We start from the raw sequence: 23743 nt of genomic DNA, 5'->3' as shown, positions 1-23743 counted from the left end.
CTGTTCGCCCACCTTTGGCATCCTCATCTCTTCCTCAAATCCTTTGATGTCTTGTGGTGACACTGGGATATTCCACACTAGTGTCACATCCCGACAGATGCTCTATGTAATCTCCACTTTTTGTTTTCCTTAAAACTCAGCATTCCATTAAGATAGGAGTTTAACTCAGTAAGAAAAACTATGTGAAGTAATAAAACCTCAGGGGAGATTTTTGGTTGCCTAGAAGCAACCACACAAAATCTATAGCTTTGTCGAAGGCAGTTGTATCTGTCCATGTATTCAACATTCCTGTTTTTATTTTTACAGATTTATTTATTTTATGTATATGGGTGTTTGGTCTGCATGCATGTCTGTGGACTGCTCCTGCATCTGGTACCCACAGAGGTCAGAAGAGGATATTGGCGTCTCCGGAGCTGGAGCTGCATGTGGTTCTAAGCTTCCATGTGTGTGCTGGGAACTAAGGCTGGGTCCTCTGCAAGAAAAACAAGTGTTCTTAAGTGCTGAGCCCTCTCTTCACACCTGCAACATTCCTGTTTCAGTGGAGTGTTTTGGTTTCCAGTGGCCTTCCCTCTCTCCCTCCCTCCCTCCACCCCTCCTTCCCTCTCTCCCTCCCACCCTTCCTTTCTTCCCTTTCTTCTTTCTCTTTCCTCATTTTCTTCTTTATTTCCTTTTCTCCTTCCCCTTTTCTTTCCTTCCCACTTCCTCCTTTTCTTCCTTCTTCTCTTCCCTTCCATTTCCTCTTCCTCTTTCTCCCCTTCCTCCCCTTTCTTTCCTTGTCTTTTCTCTCTTCCTCATTCTCTGCCTTCTTTCATTCAATCTAACTTCCCTTTCCAATTTTCTTCCTTTGCTCCCTCCCCCCTGCTCTTTGCGGCCTTCCTACCTTCCATCATTTCTGTCTTCTCTTCCTTTCATCTTTCCTACCCACCTTCCCCCTTCATTTTTCTCTCTCTATCCCTCCTTCTCTCCTTCCCTCCTCTCTCTCCTATTTCTTTTTCCTTTCTCATTTATTTCTTCTTCCCTCCCTCCCTCCTTCCCTCTGTCTCTCCTCCTTCCTTCTCCTTTCTCTCCCTCCCTCCATCTCTCCTACCTCCTTATCTCCTTCCCTCCCATCCTTCCTTCTCTCTTTCCCCCTTCCTACTTCCATTTCCTTTTTTCTTTCTGATTTCCTCCTTCCTCCTTCCCTTCCTCCTTTTCCCTCCTTTCCTCCCTTCTTCCTTCCCTCCCTCATTTCTTTCCTTACTTCATTCTTTCTTTTCTCTTCCTCCCTTCTTCTCTCCCTTCTTCCCTCCCCCCTTCCCTTCCTTATCTCCATCTTCCATTACAGAAAGGCCTGGGGCTGTGGGTTGCAGGCGCTGCTCTGAGCTCTTCCTGCCTACAAAGGGAGAAGTGAGAACGTTCAGTTCATCTCAGCTTAGGGAGAATGCGGCTCCCCAGCCTTCTGCAGTTTTATAGTGAGTCTACCTGCATTTCACAAGTCAGTTATTACTCGTGATAGATGCTCACCTGCCAAGCCTAAATAAACGTGCAGCTCACATTCACATACCACACACAGACAAATATTTGCTTTGCTCACATGGCTGGGGAGAGAATGCCATTCTGCCTGGGCTATTCTTCCTGGGAGGATCCCCAGTGTCAGACCCTCCACGGCAGCCTCTGTGTAGGCAGAAGGCTTATCCATTCTTACTCTTAAGTTTTCAAGGGTCAGCATCCATGAAAACAGGCTACACAGCCAGCAGAGGTATCTCCTTTGTGCCACCAGAGAAGAAGTGGGAGAGGAGCCAGAGCAGATTCTTTGGCCAGCTTCCCTTCTCCAACCTGGCTAATGACAGGTCTTTTCCCAGGTGTATTTTTACCCTCTGGACAAATAGCAGTTGGGACGAGTGGGGCCTTTTTTTATGAGTTGAGGTACTCATGGTTGGAAAATAAACAGCCAGCTAATGAGACGTTCTTATGGAAACCAGCATAAATAATAACAAAGCAAACATCCTGTACCCCGTGCCAACACCCCTGGGTGAGGGGGATATAAAAGCTGCTGTCCAGCTGGCCACTGTCAGACCTAGAGGAAGCTCGGCCGCGTTCCTGACCTGCGACCTGACCGGCTGGGACCATGGGATGCTGCCCGGGAGACTGCCTCAATTGCTGCTCCCAGGAACAAGACTGCTGTGAGGAGTGTTGCTGCCAGCAGGGCTGCTGCGGCTGCTGTGGCTCCTGCTGTGGCTCCTGCTGTGGCTCCTGCTGTGGCTGCGGAGGCTCTGGCTGCGGAGGTTCTGGCTGCGGATCTAGCTGCTGCGGGTCTGGCTGCGGGGGCTGCGGAGGCTGCGGGTCTAGCTGCTGCGGATCTGGCTGCGGGGGCTGCGGAGGCAGCTGCTGTGGCTCCGGGTGCTGTGGCGGCGGGTGCTGTGGTCCAGTGTGCTGTCAGCCCACACCTGTGTGCGAGACGAAATGAAGACCTTCTCCCCTCTAACTGAGACAGTGTTGGGGACAGCCTCCATCCAGTCCACTCCAGATGGAGAACTCCTCATCTCCTGACTCGTTCGCACCTCCAAGACAGCGACATGCCTCTCCTGTTATTTCTGAGAGGAGGGCTTGCCCTGATGTCTAAGGCACTCAGGGCCAAAGAGCCATTTCCTGGCAAGAAATTAAAAGCTGGGTTCCAATGAGGTGGTCGCCAAGTTCAATGTTCCTGGCTTCATTTGCATGAAGTCAAATGCCTTGCAGCTATAAGACACTCTCTTGCTCTTTGGACCTGTTGGTCCACCTCAGCTTTCTGCTTCTTTGAAACTTTGTCAACCTTTTAATAAATTCAAGCATGCTGGCTACCCTATCCGTCCTCTTGCCTCTTCCTTTAACCCTCCTAGGGACTACTAGAAAGATTTACTTTGGCATCTACCCAGAGACAGCATAGTATTTGCTGATCTCCTGCAGCAGAGTCGGAGGAGGCTGGTTAAAACTAGGTTCTGGAGCCCTCCCTGAACATAGGGCGTGCTGTAGGGGTGTGGCCTGGGGATCTGTGTTTTTCATAGGAACACAGGTAATTCGAACACGGAGGGTTGGAAGTTGTACAGATTGTAGACAGACTGTAGACAGAAGCTGCTGAGTGCAGTCTGAGAGTCACGTAGGGAGGCTTTGACAATACCTAGGTGTCACCACTAGCTGTGGTTTCCCATTTGCTCTAGGACCTGGGATGCCTGAGGTCATGTTTCTGAAAGCTTCGAGGCATGCTGACTCTAGCTGTGTTTTATCAAGCTCAGGATGCGCGCCTGCTTTCTGTTCTGTGCTTCTAGGATGCTTGGCCTGAACCCTGTGGCAGTCAGAGGAGGCAAAGTCAGAGGAGGCAAAGTCAGAGGAGGCAAGCAGGCTAATGACTCTTCTTCCATGTTAGAGGTTGAATTTAGAGCTTCAAAGGCATGATAGGTAAGACCTCTACCGTGGGGGTGAATTCTCAGGCTTTCTTTTACTTTTTATTGTGAGATAGGGTCACACTAAGTTGTCCCAGCTGACCTTAAATTTAGAATCCTCCTGCCTCAGCCTTCCATGTAGCAGCTGGCCTCATAAATCCATCCCAAGTTGGCTGTGAATGGCAGGGAGTTCTGTGGCCAGACTGTGGGAATGTGCAGTTTCTGAGGATGTTTGTGTGGTCCCGATTTTTCTCTAGCCTCATGTTCTGGTCTTGCTTTTTGGGTTGTTGTTTTTTTTAATTTTTTTGTCTTTTTGTTTTGTTTGTTTTTGTCCTGGAGCTAGCTGCAGTTACTGTACTGAGAGGAAGGGAAGGGACACATGTACAGAACAAGCCTAGCTAGGAAGTTAAAACTCATGTAATAGTGGATTGATCCCTAGTCAGGAATGATTGAAAGTGACACAAGGGTTAAACTAAATAAAGCCTGTTCTTGCACTAAGGGAACAGTATTTATTTTTACTTTTACAGAGGAAATAGAGGAATGACCAGGTCTTACCATATAACCCCAGTTAGCCTGGAACTCCCTATATAGGTCAGGCTGGCCTTTAACTCATCTGCCTGCCTCTGCCTCCTTAATGCTAGGGTTAAAGGTATGCACCACAATTCTTGGCCAGAAGTCTCAGTCTCTCTCTCTCAAAAATATATAAAGGTTATATTATATATAAAATATATATAATATATAAAGCATATATAGTACATACACACATATATATGTGTGTGTATGTAAAGGATATATATTATATACAAAGGACACATATTATATATAAAAGATATATTAGATATAGAATATATGTTATATAAAAAGCACATATAGCATATATAAAGGATATATTATTTATAAAGAATATATTATATAAAGGATGTTATATATAAAGACTACATAATATATAAAAAGAATGTATATATTATATATCATATATCTGACTATAAGCAGAGGGATGATTCTTAAAGGATGCAAGCTATAGGATCATAGACAGCAGAAACAGCCAGTGGAATGCTCGGGTTTTCTCACTGACACGTATCTCAAGAGGCCTTCATAAGCATATCCACAGGCACAAGCAGGAGGCTGCTTCTATGATAATGCCTTTCAATTTTTTCTGTTTCACTTAAACACTCAGAAAGTATATTCTTTGAGACTTTCATAAACTTTTATATGTCAATATATTTTACTGCTATGTGATTGACATGTGATTAAATGCTATCATTTTATACCAGCCCGATGAGACCTGACTATTGTACATCCTGTCCTTGTGGTATCACAGATGCACGCAGATCACGGAAGGCTCCACCACATTCCAAACTCCCTGCTTTCTTCTTCCAGTAGGTCACCCTCCTCAGTCCCTGGCAGCTATCAGCTCTTTCATGTCTAGAATTTCATTAAGAAAGAAACCATGCAGTGTGAATTCTTCTCATTCAGTGTAACAGCTTTGATATTCATCCACATTGCTGCCCGAATAAGGTTTCTCCCTCTCTGTGTGTAAGCATGAGTGTCATGTTCTTGTGTATGACTGCACATGTGTATATGGGTGTTCATGCACATGATCAGACGCCAGCCTTGGCTATGCTCCTTGGGCACCGTTCATCTGTTCTCCTTTGAGTCAGGGTCTCTCTCAAGGATCAAGCAGGTAGACAGGCTGGCCAGTGAGTTCCAGCGTCCTGTCTGCCTCTACTTCATTAGCACTGGGATTACAAAGACTTGCTGCCTTAGAAACTTTCTTTCTTTCTTTCTTTCTTTCTTTTTTCAATGTGGGCCTTGGGAATCAAACTCAGGTCCTTGTTCCTATACAATGAATACTTTACTGACTCAGTTCCCCAAGCACTAGTTTGTTCTTTTTTTTTTTTAAGTTGACTAGTATTTCATTGTATGGATAGATGATATTAAAAATCCATCTGTTAAATGAAGGATACTTGTGTGGCTTATAATTTTTCATCATTGTGAATAAAGCTTTCAGAAACATTTGTGTTCAAGTTATCATATAAACAATGTTTTCATTCATTTTGGAAAATACATAAGGATTACATTTCTGGGGGAAATGGTTATTGGATATCTAAATATACAAGAAAATATTAAATTGTTTTGCAAAGTGGTTATACCATTTTGTATTCCGATTAGCCATGTCTGAGGGTTTCAGTTACTCCAAGCCCTTGTAAGCACTTGATATTATCAGTCTTTTTATCTTCAAATATATATATATATATATATATATATATATATATATATATATATATATATCTTCTGGAAGTACAATACACCTACCTTCTGACAGCCTTGTAGGGGGAGAGGTGGAGAGCTCACTAGTGCTCTGTCATTCATATGGTCTCTCCTTCTGCTATTATGCTTTCAATTTGGGGTTTTATTATAAAATATAGGTAGCGGTATGTCTTGCTTTCAGAGGATATGAGATTCCACTTTGCTTTGATATCATCTCAGACTCCATTATTTCAGTTACTTTTTACTCTGGCTATAGCTGGTCTCTTAAAGGGAGACTTTAACTGCCAGAACAAACTCTGTAGAAGGAGTATCCTGTCAACGATGGGGTGATGGGACAAACCTGCCAACAGACCAATGGCTGTGTACGGAGTGTCTGTGATTCAGAGCAGCTGATCAATCCATTGCTCATGGCTATGTCACCCGGATGCATGGGTGGAGGTAGTGATTTCTTTGAGTTACCAACTAGGGTTGTCCTTCTTAGCTACACGCACACGTTCTCATTAGTCCACTCGATAAATAGTAATTGCACACTGCCTGTGTATCAGTCTTGACTCTGGGTACCAGGTATGCAAACACTGAATAGACTTAAGTCCTTGCCCTTATGGGACCTGGATGATGCTGGAAGGTGAGCAGTGCTTTGAAGATGAGTTGAGTAGAGTGAGGATGGGCCACACAGAAGAGCTGCCACTTCATTTAGCAGGGGAGGATTCTTGGAGGAGATAACACCACAGTATAAAGGACAATGCCCTGTCAGCTCTCATCAGAGAGTTTATGAGGGCTTTTTTTTTGAGGGAATCATCAACAACTACAACTCCATCACTGGCTTAGCTGAGGAAGGGAAGCAGAGGGAGAGGACCTATGAATGACAGGGAATTGATGAGCTCTCCACTGCTCCCTCTACAAGGCTTTAGGAAGGTACCTATTCCCCATAGCTGAGAAGGGATATCTCAAAGAATGGTGGTCCTTTCTAGTCTCAACCATGGAAACTTCTAGATTCTGCTGCCTTAAAACCTCTCCTACTGCTCTAGTCCAAACAGCTGCCAGGTCCAGGTTGTTGCCAAGAGGCTTTTGGGCAATTGGCCAGTCTCCTTATGGTCTCTCTACTTTAAACTTGCCCTCTTTCTCCCATCTCCATAGGCAGAGATTTATAAAATCACAAGCCCATTACTTCCTTGGCTTAAACCGCCAAGTATCATTCATTATTAAATCTAGCTTCTTACTCAAGACCTTCTATAGCTTGGTGCCTAAGTAACTGCTATGGTCCCAGTACAGTCTCCTCCTGTCTCCTGTGCTCTTCTTCCTGACTGTGTCAATTGCATGAGCTGTCAAATTATTTCTGGGATGTATCCTGCTCTGTGTCTTTGGTTTCCAAGGACTGACCTTTTCATCATTCCTGGAGGATTCTATTGACCATCTTACTTATGACTTGAGAAAGCTTTCTTCTCTTCCTAAACCCCATATGCATATTTCTCCCAGTACCCTCAATGTGCTTTCAAATCTCTATTACAATCACCATAATGTCACAACCGCTCAGTAGTGTGCACATCTCTCTTTTAACCTGTACATTGCGACTGAAATTGTTGGTCATTCTTTTCTATCCCTCCTGCAGGTCCCAGTGCTGTCCTGGTTGATGGATAAGACAAAGAGAAACTGAGTGAATAATTATGTACATTAACACATTAAGGGAATGGTGAATGATGGCCAATGCTAAACTTTCCAGGGAAGGTAACCTACACTCAGGCTGAAAACACAGGCAAGACTTGCCTTTCATTGGACAAGAAGTCCTACCTTTGGTGTCTGAAAACTTGTGGTTTGTTTCTCACCTCATCTTACACAGCAGCAAAGAGGATTCTTATTCTTATTGGTACCTTAGGAACCAACCTGGGAAACCACCTTTTCTCTTCACTTCACAAATCCTGGAACTATCTTCAAATGACTTAACATTTGCTCTTTCTGTAAGCAGCCTGAGGTAACCTGGGAAGATAGTTCACTACTCTCTTCACCCAGTAAACCCGACAAAAATTATGCAAATCAAGATATTCAAATCTTCAAGTTCACTTTAAGAATACTTATGAAACTGTTCAGGCCACCAAGGGTATGGATATCTGAAAAGCCACCAAGTATTTGAAAGATGTCACTTTAAAGACACACATGGTGTTCCAGTGGTATAATGGTGGAGTTGGTAGTGTCAAACAGTGGGGCTGGGCACAGCATCAGCAGCCAAAAATAGTGTTGATTTTTTGCTGCACATGCTTCAAAATGCAGAGAGTAATGCCAAGCTTAAGGGTTTAGATATAGATTCTCTAGTCACTGAACACACCCAGTCAACAAAGCACCTGAGATGTCCCGACAAGTTTGCATGAGCTCCCCAGAACCTCGAGATGATCCTCACTGAAAAGGAACAGATGTTCCAAATCCAGAAGAGGAGTTTGCACAGAAGAAAAATACATCCCAGAAGAGAACTGAAGAAACAGGAATTTAGGACATGGGAATAAATTCAGCATAAAATAAATGCAGATGCTAGAGGGGTGAGGTGGGAGTGGGTGTGTGGGTGGGGGAGCACCCTCTTAGAGGCGAAGGGGATGGGGGATAGGGTGGGAGTATCATGGAGGGGGGCCAGAAAGGGGGATAATATTTGAAATGTAGATAAGTAAAATAATTAATAAAAGTTTTTTTTAAAAAGTCAATATCTTTACATTTATTTATTTATGTGGGGTATGTGTGGGACATGGCATATGTATGAGCATCAGAGGAAAGTTTGCAGGAGTTGGTTCTCTTTTTCCATCATATGAGTCCCGGGATCAAACTCAGGTTGTCAGGCTTGGCGGTGGTCACCTTTACTCACTAAGCCATCTTACTGGTCCCAGTGTTTACCTTCTAAGAACTCTCAAAATCTCTCACAATGGGTCTGCCCTGTGTGGAAGCTGAAACAGCCAGGCTCTTCAGCACGGTCATGCCTTAGTGCCTGCCCCACACTGGGACTGGGTACAAATGCCTTGCCAGCTTCACTGAATGCTTGGGATAGACGTGGAAGGAAAAGATGGAGAAGCAGAGAAACTGTGTCAAGCACTTTCTAGGGACAGATGGAACAAGTGTTCTTGAGTAGGGCGGCTAGTAGAACAGGATGGAGGGTGGCATCACTGGTTGAGCCTATTACACGTTACATTGATGGTGTCTGATGAGAAAGTTGAGGTTCAGAGCCAGTGAGATAGCTCAACAGGTCAAGGTGCTTGTCACCAAGCCCGATGACTTGTGTTCAGTCCCCAGGATCCACATGGTAGGCAGAGAGAACTGACTCCTGAATTGTCCTCTTCCACAGATGTGCACGGCACATGCATGCATGTACATACGTGCACCTGCACATGTATGCACCTGCACATGTATATGTATATAGTAAATAAATACGACACTTTTTCTTAAAGGACGTTCAGATTGCTGAAAGCCTACAGGTGGAGACGACAGGAGCAACCTACAGCAAGTGACTTAACCTTTCTTACCCTCTACCCTCAGTTATCCATCTGTAACTGTGGAGACTAATCTGACCCTCACAGGGTGGTTGTGGACTGAAGCCACTGACGGTTTCGTCTGGAAGTCCTACCCACAACTGAGCTCCTCACTGTGCATCTCTGTGGAGCTTTTCATGCTAGTGCAGTTAAATCTGCTCCTGACTTGTTTGCCTGCTGCAGGGTAGGCAGTCATACTCATATTGACATCTGTGCCTAGCCCAGGTGAAGTAGTGCAAGGGTAGATGGCAGCTAAATTATAGGTTCCTTTCTTCTTTCCTTCTTCAGGATGCTTGGATAGAGGCCATCCATCATGAAGGTGATGATGCTCATCCCGGGACTACCTGTAGCTTTGAGGATTCCATATTTAGCAAGTCAGTAAATAAACATCTTCCTTATAGGCAGACAAACAACTTCTAGATCAACAAATGTTAGCATAATAAGATGTTCCTACAGAAACAGGGCCCAAGCAACAATGAGGAAAAGATGCAGGGCCCTCCAAACAGCATGCACCACTGAGGGAGTATAAAAGGGAGATGGCACACTCCGGCAGCACTCATTCTGAGACAGAGGTATCTCCACCATGTCTGGCTGCTGTTGTTCTAGGAAATGCCCCTCCCTGCCCGCCATCTCTCTCTGCTCTACTGAGGTGAGCTGTGGAGGACCCATCTGCCTACCCAGCTCCTGCCGGAGCCAGACGTGGCAGCTGGTGACTTGCGAGGACAGCTGTGGGTCATCTGGCTGTGGTTCACAATGCTGCCAGCCTTCGTGCTCCGTGAGCAGTTGCTGCCAGCCAGTGTGCTGCGAGGCCACCATTTGTGAGCCCTCCTGTTCTGTGAGCAGCTGTGCTCAACCCGTGTGCTGCGAGGCCACCATTTGTGAGCCTTCTTGCTCTGCGGGCAGTTGCTGTCAACCCGTGTGCTGCGAGGCCACCATTTGTGAGCCTTCCTGCTCCATGAACACCTGTGCCCAACCTGTGTGCTGTGAGGCCACCATGTGCCAGCCTTCTTGTTCTGTGAGCAGCTGCCAGCCCGTGTGTTGTGAGACTGCATCCTGCCAGCCTGTCCTCTGCTTGCCCGTCTCCTGCCAGCCGGTGATGTGCAAACCCAGCTGCTGCCAGCCAGTGACCTGTGAGCCCAGCTGCTGCTCAGCTGTCTGCACTGTGCCTGCTTCTTGCCAACCAATGATCTGTGAGCCTGTGATTTGTGAGCCTGCTTGCTGCCAGCCAGTGTGCCCAACACCTAGCTGCTGTGCCTCTGTCTGCTCTGCAGCCAGTAGCTGCCAGCCAGTCGGCTGTGACTCCACTCCCTGTGAACCACCATGCTCAGAGGCCAGTGTTTGTCAGCCATCTGCCTGTATGACTTTGGTGTGTGAGCCTGTTTGTCTCCGTCCTGTCTGCTGTGTCCAGGGTCCTTGTGCGCCACCATGTGTCTCTAACAGTTGCCAAGACTCCTCATGTGTCTCCAGTATCTGTCAACCTGTCTGCCCTGAGCCCAGTCCTTGCCTGCCATCGGTGTGTGTGCCCACCCCATGCCAACCTTCTTGCTACATAGTCAAACGATGCAGTTCGGTCTGCTGTGAGCCTGTTTCCTGCCCATCTCCTTCCTGCCAACCTGCTTGCTGCCGCCCAGGGTCTTCTGCATCTGCCATCTGCCAACCAGCTTGCCCTCCTCGGACTTTCTACATACCTAGTTCCTGCAAGTCTCCTTGTAGTCCAGTTTCCTGCCGCCCTATCTGCCGCCCCATCTGTTCTGGACCCATCACCTTTAGGCAGCCTTATGTGACATCCATCACTTACCGTCCAGCCTGCTACCGCTCCTGCTATTCCATACTACGCCGCCCCACCTGCCTAGCTTCTTACTCCTACCGCCCTGTCTGCTCCCGCCAGCCTTGCGCTGATTCTGACAACGATAAGCGTGATTCCAAAAAGTCAACTTCCAGTCAGCCCGACTGTGCTGACTCAACACCCGGCAAGACAGAGGTCACAGATGAGACTCCCTGCCAGCCCTCTGAGATCAAACCCGCCAGCCCCATCACCCGTGATGCTGCAGCCCCTCAGTCTGCTGCCAGCAAGCCTGCTGACCGCTGAGCCAGCTCCAGCTCACCAGTTCCTGCAAACGCAACAAAAGCCAGAGAGAAAACGGGAGAGCCCCATGCACACCTCATTACAACATAGCTAGAATCTTGTTCATGCTACACTGCCAGACACCACTTGCTTATGCTTCAGAGAACTTATCAAAAGTTCCAACCTCCTAGTGGTCTCAGTGAAGACCTCCTGCACAGAGAAAGGAATGCTGCCTTCTGTTACCAGTACACTGAGAACTGCTTTGTCACATCACTGGACTCTTTCCGACTCAAGATGCTTTTTGTCTTCATGTATTGTGTTCCTTGAGAGCATCTACAGTGAGATATATTTAGTTGTGCAATAAAAGTGGCTGCATTGAAGTGACACATGGTTCTTGCTTTTCTTGGAGAAAGCACCCCTGACCATTCCTCCTTCCACCCATCCCTCCTATACATCCCTCCTTCAATCCAACCCTCTTTTCTATTCCTCTCTCCCTTCTTCCTTCTATCCTTCCATCTATCCCACCACACTTTCTTCCTTCCTTCCCTCTCTCTCTCCCCCCTCTCTTTTCCTCTTTCCCTTCTACCCACCTCTCCCTTTTCAATCTCCCCTTCCTTTGGTTCATTCATGCCTCAATCTCTCCCTCCCTTCATTTCTCCATCCATTATTCCTTCCATGTATGCTTCCTCCCCTTTCTTCTTCCTCTCTTTCTTCTTTCCTTCCCTCTCTCCTTTCCCCCACATCCCAATCCCGTCTCTCTCTTTCCACTCCTCCCCCCTTTCCTTTAAAGTTGTTGGTGTCCTCTTTCCCTCCATCTAGTCTTCTTTCCTTCTTTACTCCCTCTTTCTCCTTCCCTTTCAAAGCTTTTCCTGATCACTAGTTTCTTTTGATTCTTTATTCCTTGCTTTCTTCTTTCCCTTATCTATTTTTATTCTTCCTCCCTCACTTCCCCTCTTCCTTCTCTACTTCTCATCCTGCTTTCTGTTCTCCCCATCCTCTTCCCTCTTTACTCCCCCCTCGTTTTCCTCTTTCCTTTTAAAGTGTCTATTGCTATCACCACCAAGTCTTCCTTCTTTCCTTTCCTTCCCTCCTCCCTCCCTTCCTCCCTCTGTCTCTGTTTCCATCCTTCCCTTCCATTCCTCTCTTCCTTTCTTCTTTTCCCTTTCATTTTAACTTTCCTCATTCCCTTTCCCCTTGCTCCATTACTTTCTTCCTTTATTTCCCTTCTTTCCTCCTTGTTCTTATTTCTTACTATCCCTCCATCTTTCATCCTTCCTTCTCTCTCTCTCTCTCTTCTCCTCCCTCCTTTCCAATCTACTCATCCTTCTAATGTGCATCTAGCTAGGCAACCAGTGGTGCTATAGACTAGCTGCTAGGTAAGCGACATGGATAGTGCTATGCTGTAGGGATCAAAAGACAGACATCTCAGTCCTCACTCTTCTAGGAAATCACCCCGTGCTGTGGTGACACATGTCAATGAAATGGTTACTATATTCCTTTATGCAAAGCAGAGAGCTCACATCCTTTGGTATAAGTAAGAATTAGCCAGGTGCAGAGGAGAAGCTCTCTAGGAAGGAAATTTACAGACAGATGAGCAGGGCTGGGAGCCAACTGTCCACTAGGTGATTCTTGTCAGAGGTGTCCTTAGAGGGAAGGTGACCCTGACCGTGGGTGGCAGGCAATCATCTTTCTACAGAGGACCTTGTGGGATAGATAGATGTTTGTTTGGTTTGGTGAAGGGCTGATGTGAAGTCACTGAGGACTCTATGCAGGGCAGGAGCATGAAGGAAGATGGGTTTTGGAAAGTCTCTCTGGCCTTGGCATGGAAGACTCAATGGAAAGACATGGTCCTGGATGTACATAAATGGAAGGAAACAAAGTCTTTGGTGGGTCAAAGAGGAATGAGAACAACAAATGGGAGTCTTGCTTGTAGTAAGGAGGGCTGGGCAATGGGGAGTCTTGTAGGATAGCCTTGTGTTCTGATCCCACAGACACTGTTACCTAAACATCTGAAGCACATAATCTCTTCAAAGCAGTCACATTTTTACTTCACACATAGAATGAAGGGTCTCTCCTGTCCTCCAGGTCTAACATGAACAATCATAAGCACAGGAGAGGACAGACCAGGGCTTCTCAGCTTTGTCACCACTGACATTTGAATGGGACAGTCATTTGCCGAGGAGCCTTAGAGATCATCAAGCAGAATTCCTGGTCCCTACCAGCTAGGCATTGCCAGAAATCCCGAGGGAGTCATGAAACCAGCTACTGGAGAATCAGGTTATGCAACAGCGGAGACAGAAAGTCAATAGTGACACTTATCTGTGCACGGGTGTTGGTTGGAGTTACTGTCACGACAGGACATTAGGATTTAATCTATCTCCTTCAGATGAGGAGTTAGCCAGGGTTTCCATTCTTGATGCCAGGCACTAGACTTAGTGTTTCGTGTAAATCATTGTTATTCTTTAAGGTAAGATTTCTTCCTGCCCTGTTTCTCTTCTATGTGTGAGATGAAACATCTGAAGGTCAATCAAGCTAAGAGCCAATGAAGAGATAAATAGAATGTGGTTTAATCAACACAATGAAGTATTATGTTGCTGTGCAAAAAAGGGTAGATAACAACACGAGTGAGCACTCATAACGATGTTGAGTTGATTGATTTAAACAAACCCTAGAAGATGATATTTATACTTAAAGTATAAAACCAATCCATCCATATATATCCATACATGGATATATATGGATACACATGCACATATAAATATACAAATACAAATATATACCTTATAAGATATCTATTTATCTCTATCTGTATTTCTATATATGATAGTTACAGATAGTAAGTAGCATAAATTATTTAAACATGGCGCTGTGTCCAAAGTCTGTTTTTTTAAAAATAAATATTATAAATCACTATACTAGATTAAGAGAGAGAGAGAGAGAGAATAAGGGCGAGAAAGAACCAGAGAATGTATGCTGTATACATCCATATGTATCTCTCTGTGTGTGTGTGTGTGTGTGTGTGTGTGTGTGTGTGTGTGTATGTGTGAACTTGGTCTGCAGTCAGAGGAGGACTTCACTTGTCCTACTGGATCAAGCTCTGACTTATTTCCCTGACACAGGGCCTCTCACTGAAGCTAGGGTGGTGATCACCAAACGCTAGTGATCCTTGTGTCTCAAACTCTAACAATCTTGAGGTCATGGGCACCCACGGCCATGACTGGCTTTTTAATGTGGCATCTGGACTCTGGTCTTCTTGGTTGTGTAGCAAGCACTCTAAATGCCGAGTCCTCTCTCCAGTCCCACAGCTGTATCTCATGCTGTAGCCATGCAATGTCTTCCAATGATGTTGCAGGTATCTTCAGAGCCTTCAGTTACATTAAGTTGACAGAAAATAAAATTTTCTCTCAACTGAGGTATTTTATTTTTTAAGAATAAAATAAAAGCAGAATCGCTGGGAGAAAAATAGATGAGAAATGAAGCTTTCTGTTGATGTAACTGGGATGGCTCAGCAATGAATTTCATTTTTCAAACTGAAATTTGTATTATATTTCAAATATTTGTATGTTTCTTAGTATGGTTGACTTCTTTGGTGAGACTAAATGTATTTCTCTCTGGGGATGAAGAACTTTGGGGTAGACATATCAGATTTATAGGGGTAGCTGTCTTAAAGATGACAACATGAGAGTGTGAGGAGGAGAAGGCTGCCAGGAGCCATCCATGCCAGGATGAAAAGACAGTGGTAGTGAAGGACTCTTTAATGACAAGGGTGAGTGTCTCCCCAAGGCACTTCTCTCCTCAGGAGTTTCTCTTCTTTCAAAACAGGGGGAGAAGAGGGAGTCAAAAGACAATATTCCACAGCTGCCAAGACCCTTCCAGAATCTCCAGTTATTTCATCTGTTTCTGAAGCAGCTGAGTTAACCCAAGAAGCATCAAGATATCTTATGATGTCCTGGTACTTTGAAGATGTGGGTAATGAGCCACCCTGTTCCACAGAATGAGCTGCAAATCCCGAAGTTAAGATTATCCCTGCCTGGCGCCCCACACCATCATCCTTCCATCCCATCGCAAGCCTCAGCAGGAACCAGGCCAGGACGTGCACTTGCGTGGGATGCTGGAATCAGTTGGTGGTGCAGCCACCCACTTGAGCCCAGAGGAAAAAGAGACAGGTCCCAAGAGAGCATCACAACTTCTTCTTGTAAGAGATTGCTTGAACTTTAAAATGCTTTGCAGAGATGACCTGGTATTTCTGGTTGTTGAAGTTTTATATTTGTGGGATTCATAAGCTGTTGATCACCATTTTATGAGTTTAATACCCCTTCATGAAATATTTGAAGGGTTGCTTTACTTCCCCAGAAACTTTTGAGAAGTTTGAGAAGTTTCTCATACAGGCTGAACTGCAAGTCTCTGTGCAGCCCATACTGGGCTTGAACTTACAGCAACTCTTCTGCCTCAGCTTCACAAATATCAGAATTAGAGGGGTTAGTCACCATGCTTGACTGAATGTTTATATTTTAAATTTCCAAATGATAAGATCATCTTTGGGTACATTACTAAATAGAGGTAAACATTCAACACATTTGATCCAGCTAACATCGCCCTGTACTGGGAAGATGATCCCTGTCACCTGTCACAGGGCCTGGACATGCTGCCTATAGGCCTGCTCTGGTGTGTGAATGTCATCCAGCCTCTCTGTACCTGCCCCTAGTGCTCTCTGTACCTCCTCAGGGGATCCAGTTGAGTAGAGATTTTGGGACCAATGACTCTGGATTTGAATTTTGTTTTAACATAGTTTAAACTCCGAGTTTGTCTTGTTACTTTTAAAATAGAGATGTTAACCATACTTACTAGCTAAGGTCATTTCAAGAATGAATGAAGGATTTATGAAATGACTGAGTCAACAAAGGCTCAATCATACATGATAAGTGTGCTAATGGAAGCCATCGCAGCTGTTAATTGTAGGCCCCAAATCAAGAGTTAAGTTCAAAACGCCGAAGTGAAGAGACTAGTTTTCTGTTCATCTTTGATATCACACCTTCTCTTTGAATACTGTTAGCACTCCACCTTATCTGATGGCACAGAACTGCGTCCTGGAGGAAGAGTGGCTTCCTCTTGGAGGAGGCCTCCTGATGAGAGGGTACTGAGGAAAAGCTTGCTTTGGTGAGGCTGAGGAACAACCTGTAAAAGAGACAGCTCATCCCAGAGTGCATCCAAATTCGGCAAAGAAAACTCCCAGTGGGGGCCTCTTGCAGGGCTCCTAAAGCCCTCACCCGATGTTTATATGTAAATGAATAAGAACACCAACAAGGAAAGATGCTGTAGGCAGGGCCAACGCCCCAGGGAAGGACTATAAAATCCCCTTGGAATCAGATGTCTTTTTCAAAGGGATGGAGCTTGCAGCCTCCCAAGCTGGCTAGTGAGCACCATGGCAGACAGCTGTTGTCCCAGCAACCCCAAGGCTGTTTCAGCTGTGCCCACCATCTCTACGTGCTCCAATGGTGGCTTCATTAGAAATGCTATCTGTTTACCCAGTTCCTGCCGGTGTAGGACGTGGCAACTGGTTACACATCAAGAAAACCGTCAAGGACCCAACAGAGCCCCAGTTAGCTCTGAACCTGTTTCTGGCCCATCAACCTGCTTTCCAGAAACTTCCTGTGTGGGTTTTGTTTGCCAACCCATAGGTTCCCACACAGCTGGCTGTGCATCTGACACCGGTGGAACTCCTCATCCTGCTGCCTCACGCCAGCCCTCCTGTCTGGAATCTGCTGGTTGTCACACGATGTGCTATGAGAACAGCTCCTGCCACCAGAGCTCCTGCCAGGGATCTGCCTGCACATCAGGGTCATGCCAGACAGCATGTGGCCCATCTGCTTCCTGTGATGATGGAGCCTGCCAGCCATCCTGCTCTGAAGCAACATTGTGTGCTGAGACCCCGTGTCTACCAGCCAGCTGTGAAGCTGGCTCGTGCCAACCAACCAGCTGCCAAGGAGGGCCATGTCAACACAACAAAGGTGAAGGTCAGCTCTGTCAGTTAGTTTATTACCAACCTATCTGCTATGTTCTTAAGTCCTGCCAGCCAGCTCCCTGCATGCCTGTCTCCTGCCAGCCAGTAACTTGTATGTGTCCTTGCAGTCAAACTTGCTGTGCGCCCTCCCCTTGCCAGCCACTTCATTGTCAAACAACACCTATGATCTCCTTCATCTGCCAGCCAGTGGCTCCCTGCCACTCTCCCTGTTTTGTAAAGAGCAGCAGCAAATCAGCATCATGCGTTAAGATTTCTGGACAACCGACTTGTGGTGAACCCACTCCCGATCAGAGTGACTGCCAATCTCCTTCCTGCCAGCCCCCTTGCTGTGTGACTGGTTTAGGCAAACCTTCTAGCAGTTGCCCCGGTTGCTGTCCACTAACCTCTCCAGACATATGCCAAGCGGGCACCTGTGAGCCTACTTCCTGACAACCTAACTGTGAGTCCAGCCTCCCTAAGGCTAAGCTTCACGATGGAACTCTCTACATAGCTCTTCTGAGGGTGTGCTATAGTCCACAAGTATGGAGCCATCCTGTGAGTGCCTGCCTCCAGCCCTGCACAGACAGATGTTGCCTCCACTATGACTTTACTGGAGTTCAGACCCACGTTCTCTACAAGTGCTGAGGAGAAGACTTGTCAGCTCTGAGGAGATCTTACCCAAGGGTGGCATGTCAGCAGGCATGGTCTGCCTTCCCAGCGTGCATTTCCTGATGTCAGTTCATTTCATGTCAGCAAAGCCTTCTCTCCGATTCTCCTTTCTTTTGATTTTTGTCTGGTCTTTTTCTGGAGACGCTTTTGCTGCCGGCTGCTAATAAAAATTTGAGTGGTTAAGTTTATTGAGTAAGACTTACAGACTGCTTTCATTTAGGTCACATTTGAACACACTAAACCGCAGCCCCCTGGTCAGAAAATCTGCATTAATCTACATGGGTAGCGGGTATCTGGAACTATAGATGCTCAAGCTGGAAGACAAGTAACTAGCTTGTTTCTAACCTTCTTATCACCAAGAGCTCTTTGAAACTGAGTGGTCTTAGTTTCCCCATGAGGAGTGGATTTGAAAAACCCAAAGCAATGATAATTCAGGAAAGCTACAGATGGACATAAGCCTCTGTACTGAGCGAAGGGCAGCGAGCCTTTAACTCCAGCGCCCTGGACACTGAGAGGATCATGAGCTCCAGGCTGCCCGGGGTACATAAGGAGATCCCGTAGCAACAATAGCTGAATAGGTCAGGGATGCGGCAGGGTTGGTAATGAGCTTGTCTGGCATGCATGAAGCCCAGGGTTAGATCCCAAGCTCCTTCTAAACTAGGCATGGTGGTGCATACCTGCAACCCTAGCATCTGGGAGAAAAAACAGCAGCTGAAGGTCATCTTCAGATACACAATGAATCCTAGGCCACCTTGGGCTACAGAGACCTTAAATCTAACCAAACCAAACCAGATCAAACCTGACCACATATAAATATGAAAATACATAAATTTGAGATATTGGTCATGGAGGATAGCTGAGGGATAATTCACCTAATAATAGTTAGCCCCCACCCCATACCCTGAATCAGGGCTTCTCTGTGCAGAACTCGCTCTATAGAGCAGGCTGGAATAGAACTCAAAGATCTGCCTGCCTCTGTCTCTTGGGTAATGGGATTAAAGGCATGCACCACCATTACCCATCTAATTTTTTTTCCAATCAATTTATTTAATGGCCAATTAAAAATAAAACTAAAAATACTGAATATGTTTCTTTACTGGGGCAAGCTTCCTGACAGGTATACATTGACTAAACAAAGTCCTGTCCAGAAATGGTACCCCACTCATGTAGACGGGTCTTGATTACACTTTGCTTATTGATGGAATAGTTCATTTCAGAAAGTTTATACAACCAAACAGCTTCAAGTTTGTCCAGGCATCGAATTTCAGCTCTGCTTGACGGCACTGAAAGACTTAGGCAGTCAGTAGTTCTCTTTCACAATGGCATTGGGCAGAGAGACATCCTCATTCAGAGCTGCACAGTCACATCTGAGAACTTCCTGCCGCACATCCGGTGAAATAGTGAAAGCATTCCTAGTCACCAGTGTGGACTTCTTATGACGGCCCATCTTCTTGGCTACCATTTGTGTTGCCACTCATAGCTGCCCTCTATACACCCTGACATTGAGCAACAGGTCTGTGGGACAGTAGTAGCAGACACAATTACCACAGTATTGAGGTAACTAAAATCTCATTTAAAAGAGTGACAAATCGAGATTAAAAATAAAAAAAACCAAGAGTAGACTTCTACACTAGCAAACGACCAACGTTATAAACTTTAAGGCATTGAGTCAGATCCTCTTATTCAGTCTACATAGCCTGGAAGTCAGCCTGTACCATGCCTACAAGACACAAAGTTAGGGTGACCAAGTCTGAGGAAGACGCTATTAAAAAAGTCAAACTGGGAAGGCTACAGCTAGCTCTATTCTGAGAAAAAGGCATCCAGTTCTCTGTGTACACATTGAGCTGTACTGTAATAAAACAACTTTTATACATTTAAAGTTTAAAGTGGAACACTATTTTTCCTCTCCAGGGGAAAAACAAGAAAACTCTGAAGATAAAACAAAGTTATCATATGAATTATCAACTCTAAATAAAATCCTGCAGCTTCTGTTGACTCCCCCAATGAGTGGCAAGGCTCCAGTCATCGTTAGCAGGGTTTTTTGGTGGTCTTGGCTAACCTCAAACTCACAGAGACCTGCCTGTCTCTTGCCTCCCAAATGCTAGGATTAAAGGCACATGCCTCTGTGTTTCTCCCATTAGGAGAGGAATCTAATAAAAATAATTTGCACTTATTTATTATTTTGTATATGTGTATGTGTCGGGCACATGCCATGATGACCTTGTGGAGATTAGAGGACAACTTGATCCCCAGCACCCACATGATGGATGAGGAGAATTGACCTCACACACAATGGTACTAGAGAAAGAGAATGTGTCATCAGATGCTAACTGTATCTGGTTCGATATACAGAGAAAAAGGAAACAAAAAGGAATTCCACACACCTCTACATGGAGACCCAGAACCTTTCTGTTTTCAGCACAATGACAAGAACTGGAGGGTCCCCCCTCTACAAAGCACAATAGAAATGTTGACTCCATATAGGTTTTTATGATAGGAAGAGATTACAAAACACATTTAGAACAGAAGCATGTGGAGATTTTTTAGCCTTGGGATATGGCTGTCTAGTTATTTTAGCCTTATTTGTAGAAAAGACTATTCTCTCTCTCCTTTGGGTGACCTTAGAACTCCTGTCAAAAATTAGCTGATCATAGATATTTGTGTGAGTTCATGAATCAGTTTTCAATTCTGCTGTTGGTTGATGTGTCTGTCACAGTTATCCATTTTTTTTGTAACTGGAATCTCAAATGAAAGTTAGGAACAGGCAAAGATGAAGACTCATCATTCTTTCCGGAGAAGCAATGGGATCTTGGATGTAGGACACCTCTTACCCTTTACTGCTTGGGATGTTCTATAAAGTTCCTTATGTTACAGTGTTTCAGGGAAGTCCATCTCCTTCAACACTTCCATTAGCCATACCAGATGTCAGCATGCCTGAGTTTTCAAATTCTGTTTTGCAGTATTTTCAATCTATCAAGTTTATTTTGATAAATAAATTAATTAGGTTTTACAGTGCTGGGGACTGAAGCTACAGCGTTTGCACGTTAGGCAAGTGTCCCACCCTGCACTATGGCCTCAGCTCTACTTTCAGTCTAAAAATTTTGTCTTCAAAGGTTGCCTTGAACTTACTTATTCTGGACCCCAGACACAGGTCTTGAACCTAAGACCTTTCTGCCTCAATCTGCCCAAGTAGCTAGAATCAACCTTTGAACTGGGCTACCAGATCTGATTGTTTTATTCTTTTCATTGTCTCAGTTATAGGTCTCTCAACTTACTGCTCCTCCTCCAGCATGCTAACTGTAGGCTCCAAACACTGGGTAGAAGGGGTGGGTTAGGAAGATCTGTGATTTGTTGTTTTTTTTAAAAAATCATGCTTGGCGTCAGGTCAGATAATGTAGCATTTATTTCCTTCTTGTAGGTTTGCTAGAACTTGCCCGTAAAACATCTGAACCTCCTGTTATAAGCAGTGTTCAGCCTGAACATGCTCATAAGCAAATTCCTATTTACACTTATGTCTGGAATAAAGAAACAATCTTCAAAACAGGAGAAGAGTAGGCCAGTGCCAAACATCCACAGTAGACAGTTTTCCGTTTTTTCCTTCTTCCTTCCCTCTTTCTCCCTTCTTCTTCCCTTCTTTCCTCATCCCTCCCTTCTTCTTCCTTTCCCTCTCCTCTCCTCTCTTCCTTCCTTTTCTTTCTTTTTAACATCTGCTTTGAATCTTTACAGAAATGTAACTGTATCCTCTCACCTTAGCTCATTTCTTTCCTCAGATCCAACCTCTCTGAAGACTTCACTGTGCATAGTTCTTGCCACTACTGTTTATCCAAATCTGGGAACAGTCTGTACTACCCATGACGTGTTTACATAAAGTCTAGTGCAGGGCTTACAAACTTCAAGATCCATAGATGCCGCGGCATCTTGTGTCACTTATTCATTTTTGTCTCACATTGCTTTATAGAGCTATGCATTTGGGGGCTGGGGAGTTGGCCCAGGTGGAGAAGGGTTTGCTGTGAGAGTATGCAAGCCTGCACTTGATCTTCAGGACTCACATGAAAGGCTAGGTCGGTGTGGTGATGGGTGCTTGGAATCCTAGTGCTGGAGAAGCAGAAGCAGGAGAATCTGTGGAGTGAGCTGGCTGGTGAGCTGTAGGCCCCAGTAAGGGACCTTGCTTCAACAACCAAGGTGAATGGCTCCTGAGAAATGATTCTTGACGTTGACCTCTGGTCTTTGTGAGCATATGCATGTGCACATGCACCTCTATACACATAAACCCATACACACACACACACACACACACACACACACACACACACACACACACTCACATGAACTATGTACTTTTAAACATGGATCTATTTGATTTTATTAAAGATCCATGCTGCAAAAGAAATGATTTCAAAAAGTAGTTGTTCATAATAACAAACATATAGTATCTTGGTATTTCTGTAAGACAGAAATACAGGTATGGCTTAACTGGGTGCCTTTAACTTAGGATCTGGGTGAAAAGCCAGTAAGAACCTCTAATGCTCTGAAATCTTATACGGGGCAGTCCTGGACCTCTGGACTTAGACTACCTAACCTAATGACACATTTCCTAGCCAGGATCTCAGCTGGAGTTTGGGCTTAAATCCTCATTAGTATTGAATGAAGTAACACCCTACTAACAATGAAACAGGCCTGGGCAAATCGCCACTGGATTCGATCCACACCTTCACATTGTTTTCCTAAGGCATTCGGCTAGGTCTTTCAACCATGCTGTAGAATCCAGGATCATTTCCACCGATCTTTGTCTATCGACATAATCTAGCAAAAACAAAACAATGAATGGTTTAAAACGATTTGGTCTAATTGGTGGTATGTTTTGTCTTCTCTAAAACATTCACAAAGAGTCCTTTGAATAAGCCATTCTAGGATTTTTTTTTCTTTTTTTTTGAGAGAAGATCAAGCTTAGAGGTACAGCCTGCAGGAGCTTGAACACCTGATGTAGTTTTTACCTGTCCTAAACCACCAGGCATCTCCTGTTTTCTAAGGTTTTTCAAAGATCAAGCTTGGCATTTCCAGCCTCTGACTGCTCTGGACGTAAGCATGCAGAGTGTGTCATGATATGGGCTCAGAGATTCTTGGTGTCTCTAAGCCGGTTAGTCTTTAGAACATAGTCTTTCCCCATCAAACTGGAGACTTAAGGGCATGGCTTCTGTGGCAGTTTTGAAGTAGTGTAAGGCCTGCTGTCTAGGGCCCACTCTCTGGACATGGGCACATTTTTGAGTCCTTTTTTTTTAAGTCTTTCTATATGTTACTGATGGTATACATAGTGGCTGAGGAGGAAAGGTGGGGATGACTGAAAACTGGATTTGATGCACAGGCCTGATAGAAGCCAAAGGGCAAAGGACCACCAGGGGCAGTTCAGATGAGAGAAGGCAACCACAGGTTCAGAAGAGTGGATACCAAGACACAGGAGAGATTAAAAAAATACAGGCAAAAAGACCTAAGTTCAAGCCCTATATATGTTCCCTATAAGGATCGCCAGTGCTTGCAGCAACACCGTACAGGTAGAATAAGCCTATTTTATTCCACTTAACTTGGTGCTTCTATGTATGGAATTCTCAAGGAACAAATAAATATGATTAAAGAGACGCTAACTCAGAGACTATCTTTCATGTTTGATTTAAATAATGAGAATATGAATTATGGTTTAGTCTCCAAATGCTATATTGAAGAGGGAAAGTTAAATGATGTGTATGAACTATAAGAAGCTGGTGATACTAGATTATAATCTGATGGACAGAGGCACATACACACACATACACATGTATACACACATGGATACACTCACATA

The 23743-nt window shown here is 44.9% G+C and overlaps 3 protein-coding genes across 3 annotated transcripts; all 3 read left to right on the top strand.

Moving 5' to 3' along the window:
* Positions 1 to 2107: 2107 nt before the first annotated feature.
* Positions 2108 to 2446, top strand: LOC114631982 (keratin-associated protein 17-1). The gene has a single exon (XM_028780356.1). The coding sequence runs from the start codon at positions 2108 to 2110 to the stop codon at positions 2444 to 2446; it is 339 nt and encodes a 112-aa protein (XP_028636189.1).
* Positions 2447 to 9746: 7300 nt separating this feature from the next.
* Positions 9747 to 11617, top strand: LOC114631964 (keratin-associated protein 16-1). The gene has a single exon (XM_028780336.1). The coding sequence runs from the start codon at positions 9756 to 9758 to the stop codon at positions 11259 to 11261; it is 1506 nt and encodes a 501-aa protein (XP_028636169.1). The 5' UTR covers positions 9747 to 9755; the 3' UTR covers positions 11262 to 11617.
* Positions 11618 to 16659: 5042 nt separating this feature from the next.
* Positions 16660 to 17688, top strand: Krtap29-1 (keratin associated like protein 29-1). Its single transcript, XM_028780382.1, has one exon. It carries the CDS (start codon positions 16660 to 16662, stop codon positions 17686 to 17688), a length of 1029 nt encoding a protein of 342 aa, XP_028636215.1.
* The last annotated feature ends 6055 nt before the right edge of the window (positions 17689 to 23743 follow it).

The sequence above is a fragment of the Grammomys surdaster genome, unplaced genomic scaffold, assembly GCF_004785775.1.
Source record: "Grammomys surdaster isolate TR1022 unplaced genomic scaffold, NIH_TR_1.0 371, whole genome shotgun sequence".
Classification (NCBI taxonomy): Eukaryota; Metazoa; Chordata; class Mammalia; order Rodentia; family Muridae; genus Grammomys; species Grammomys surdaster.
Note: the sequence above shows the minus strand (reverse complement) of the source record. Positions and strands in the feature narration are given on the sequence as shown.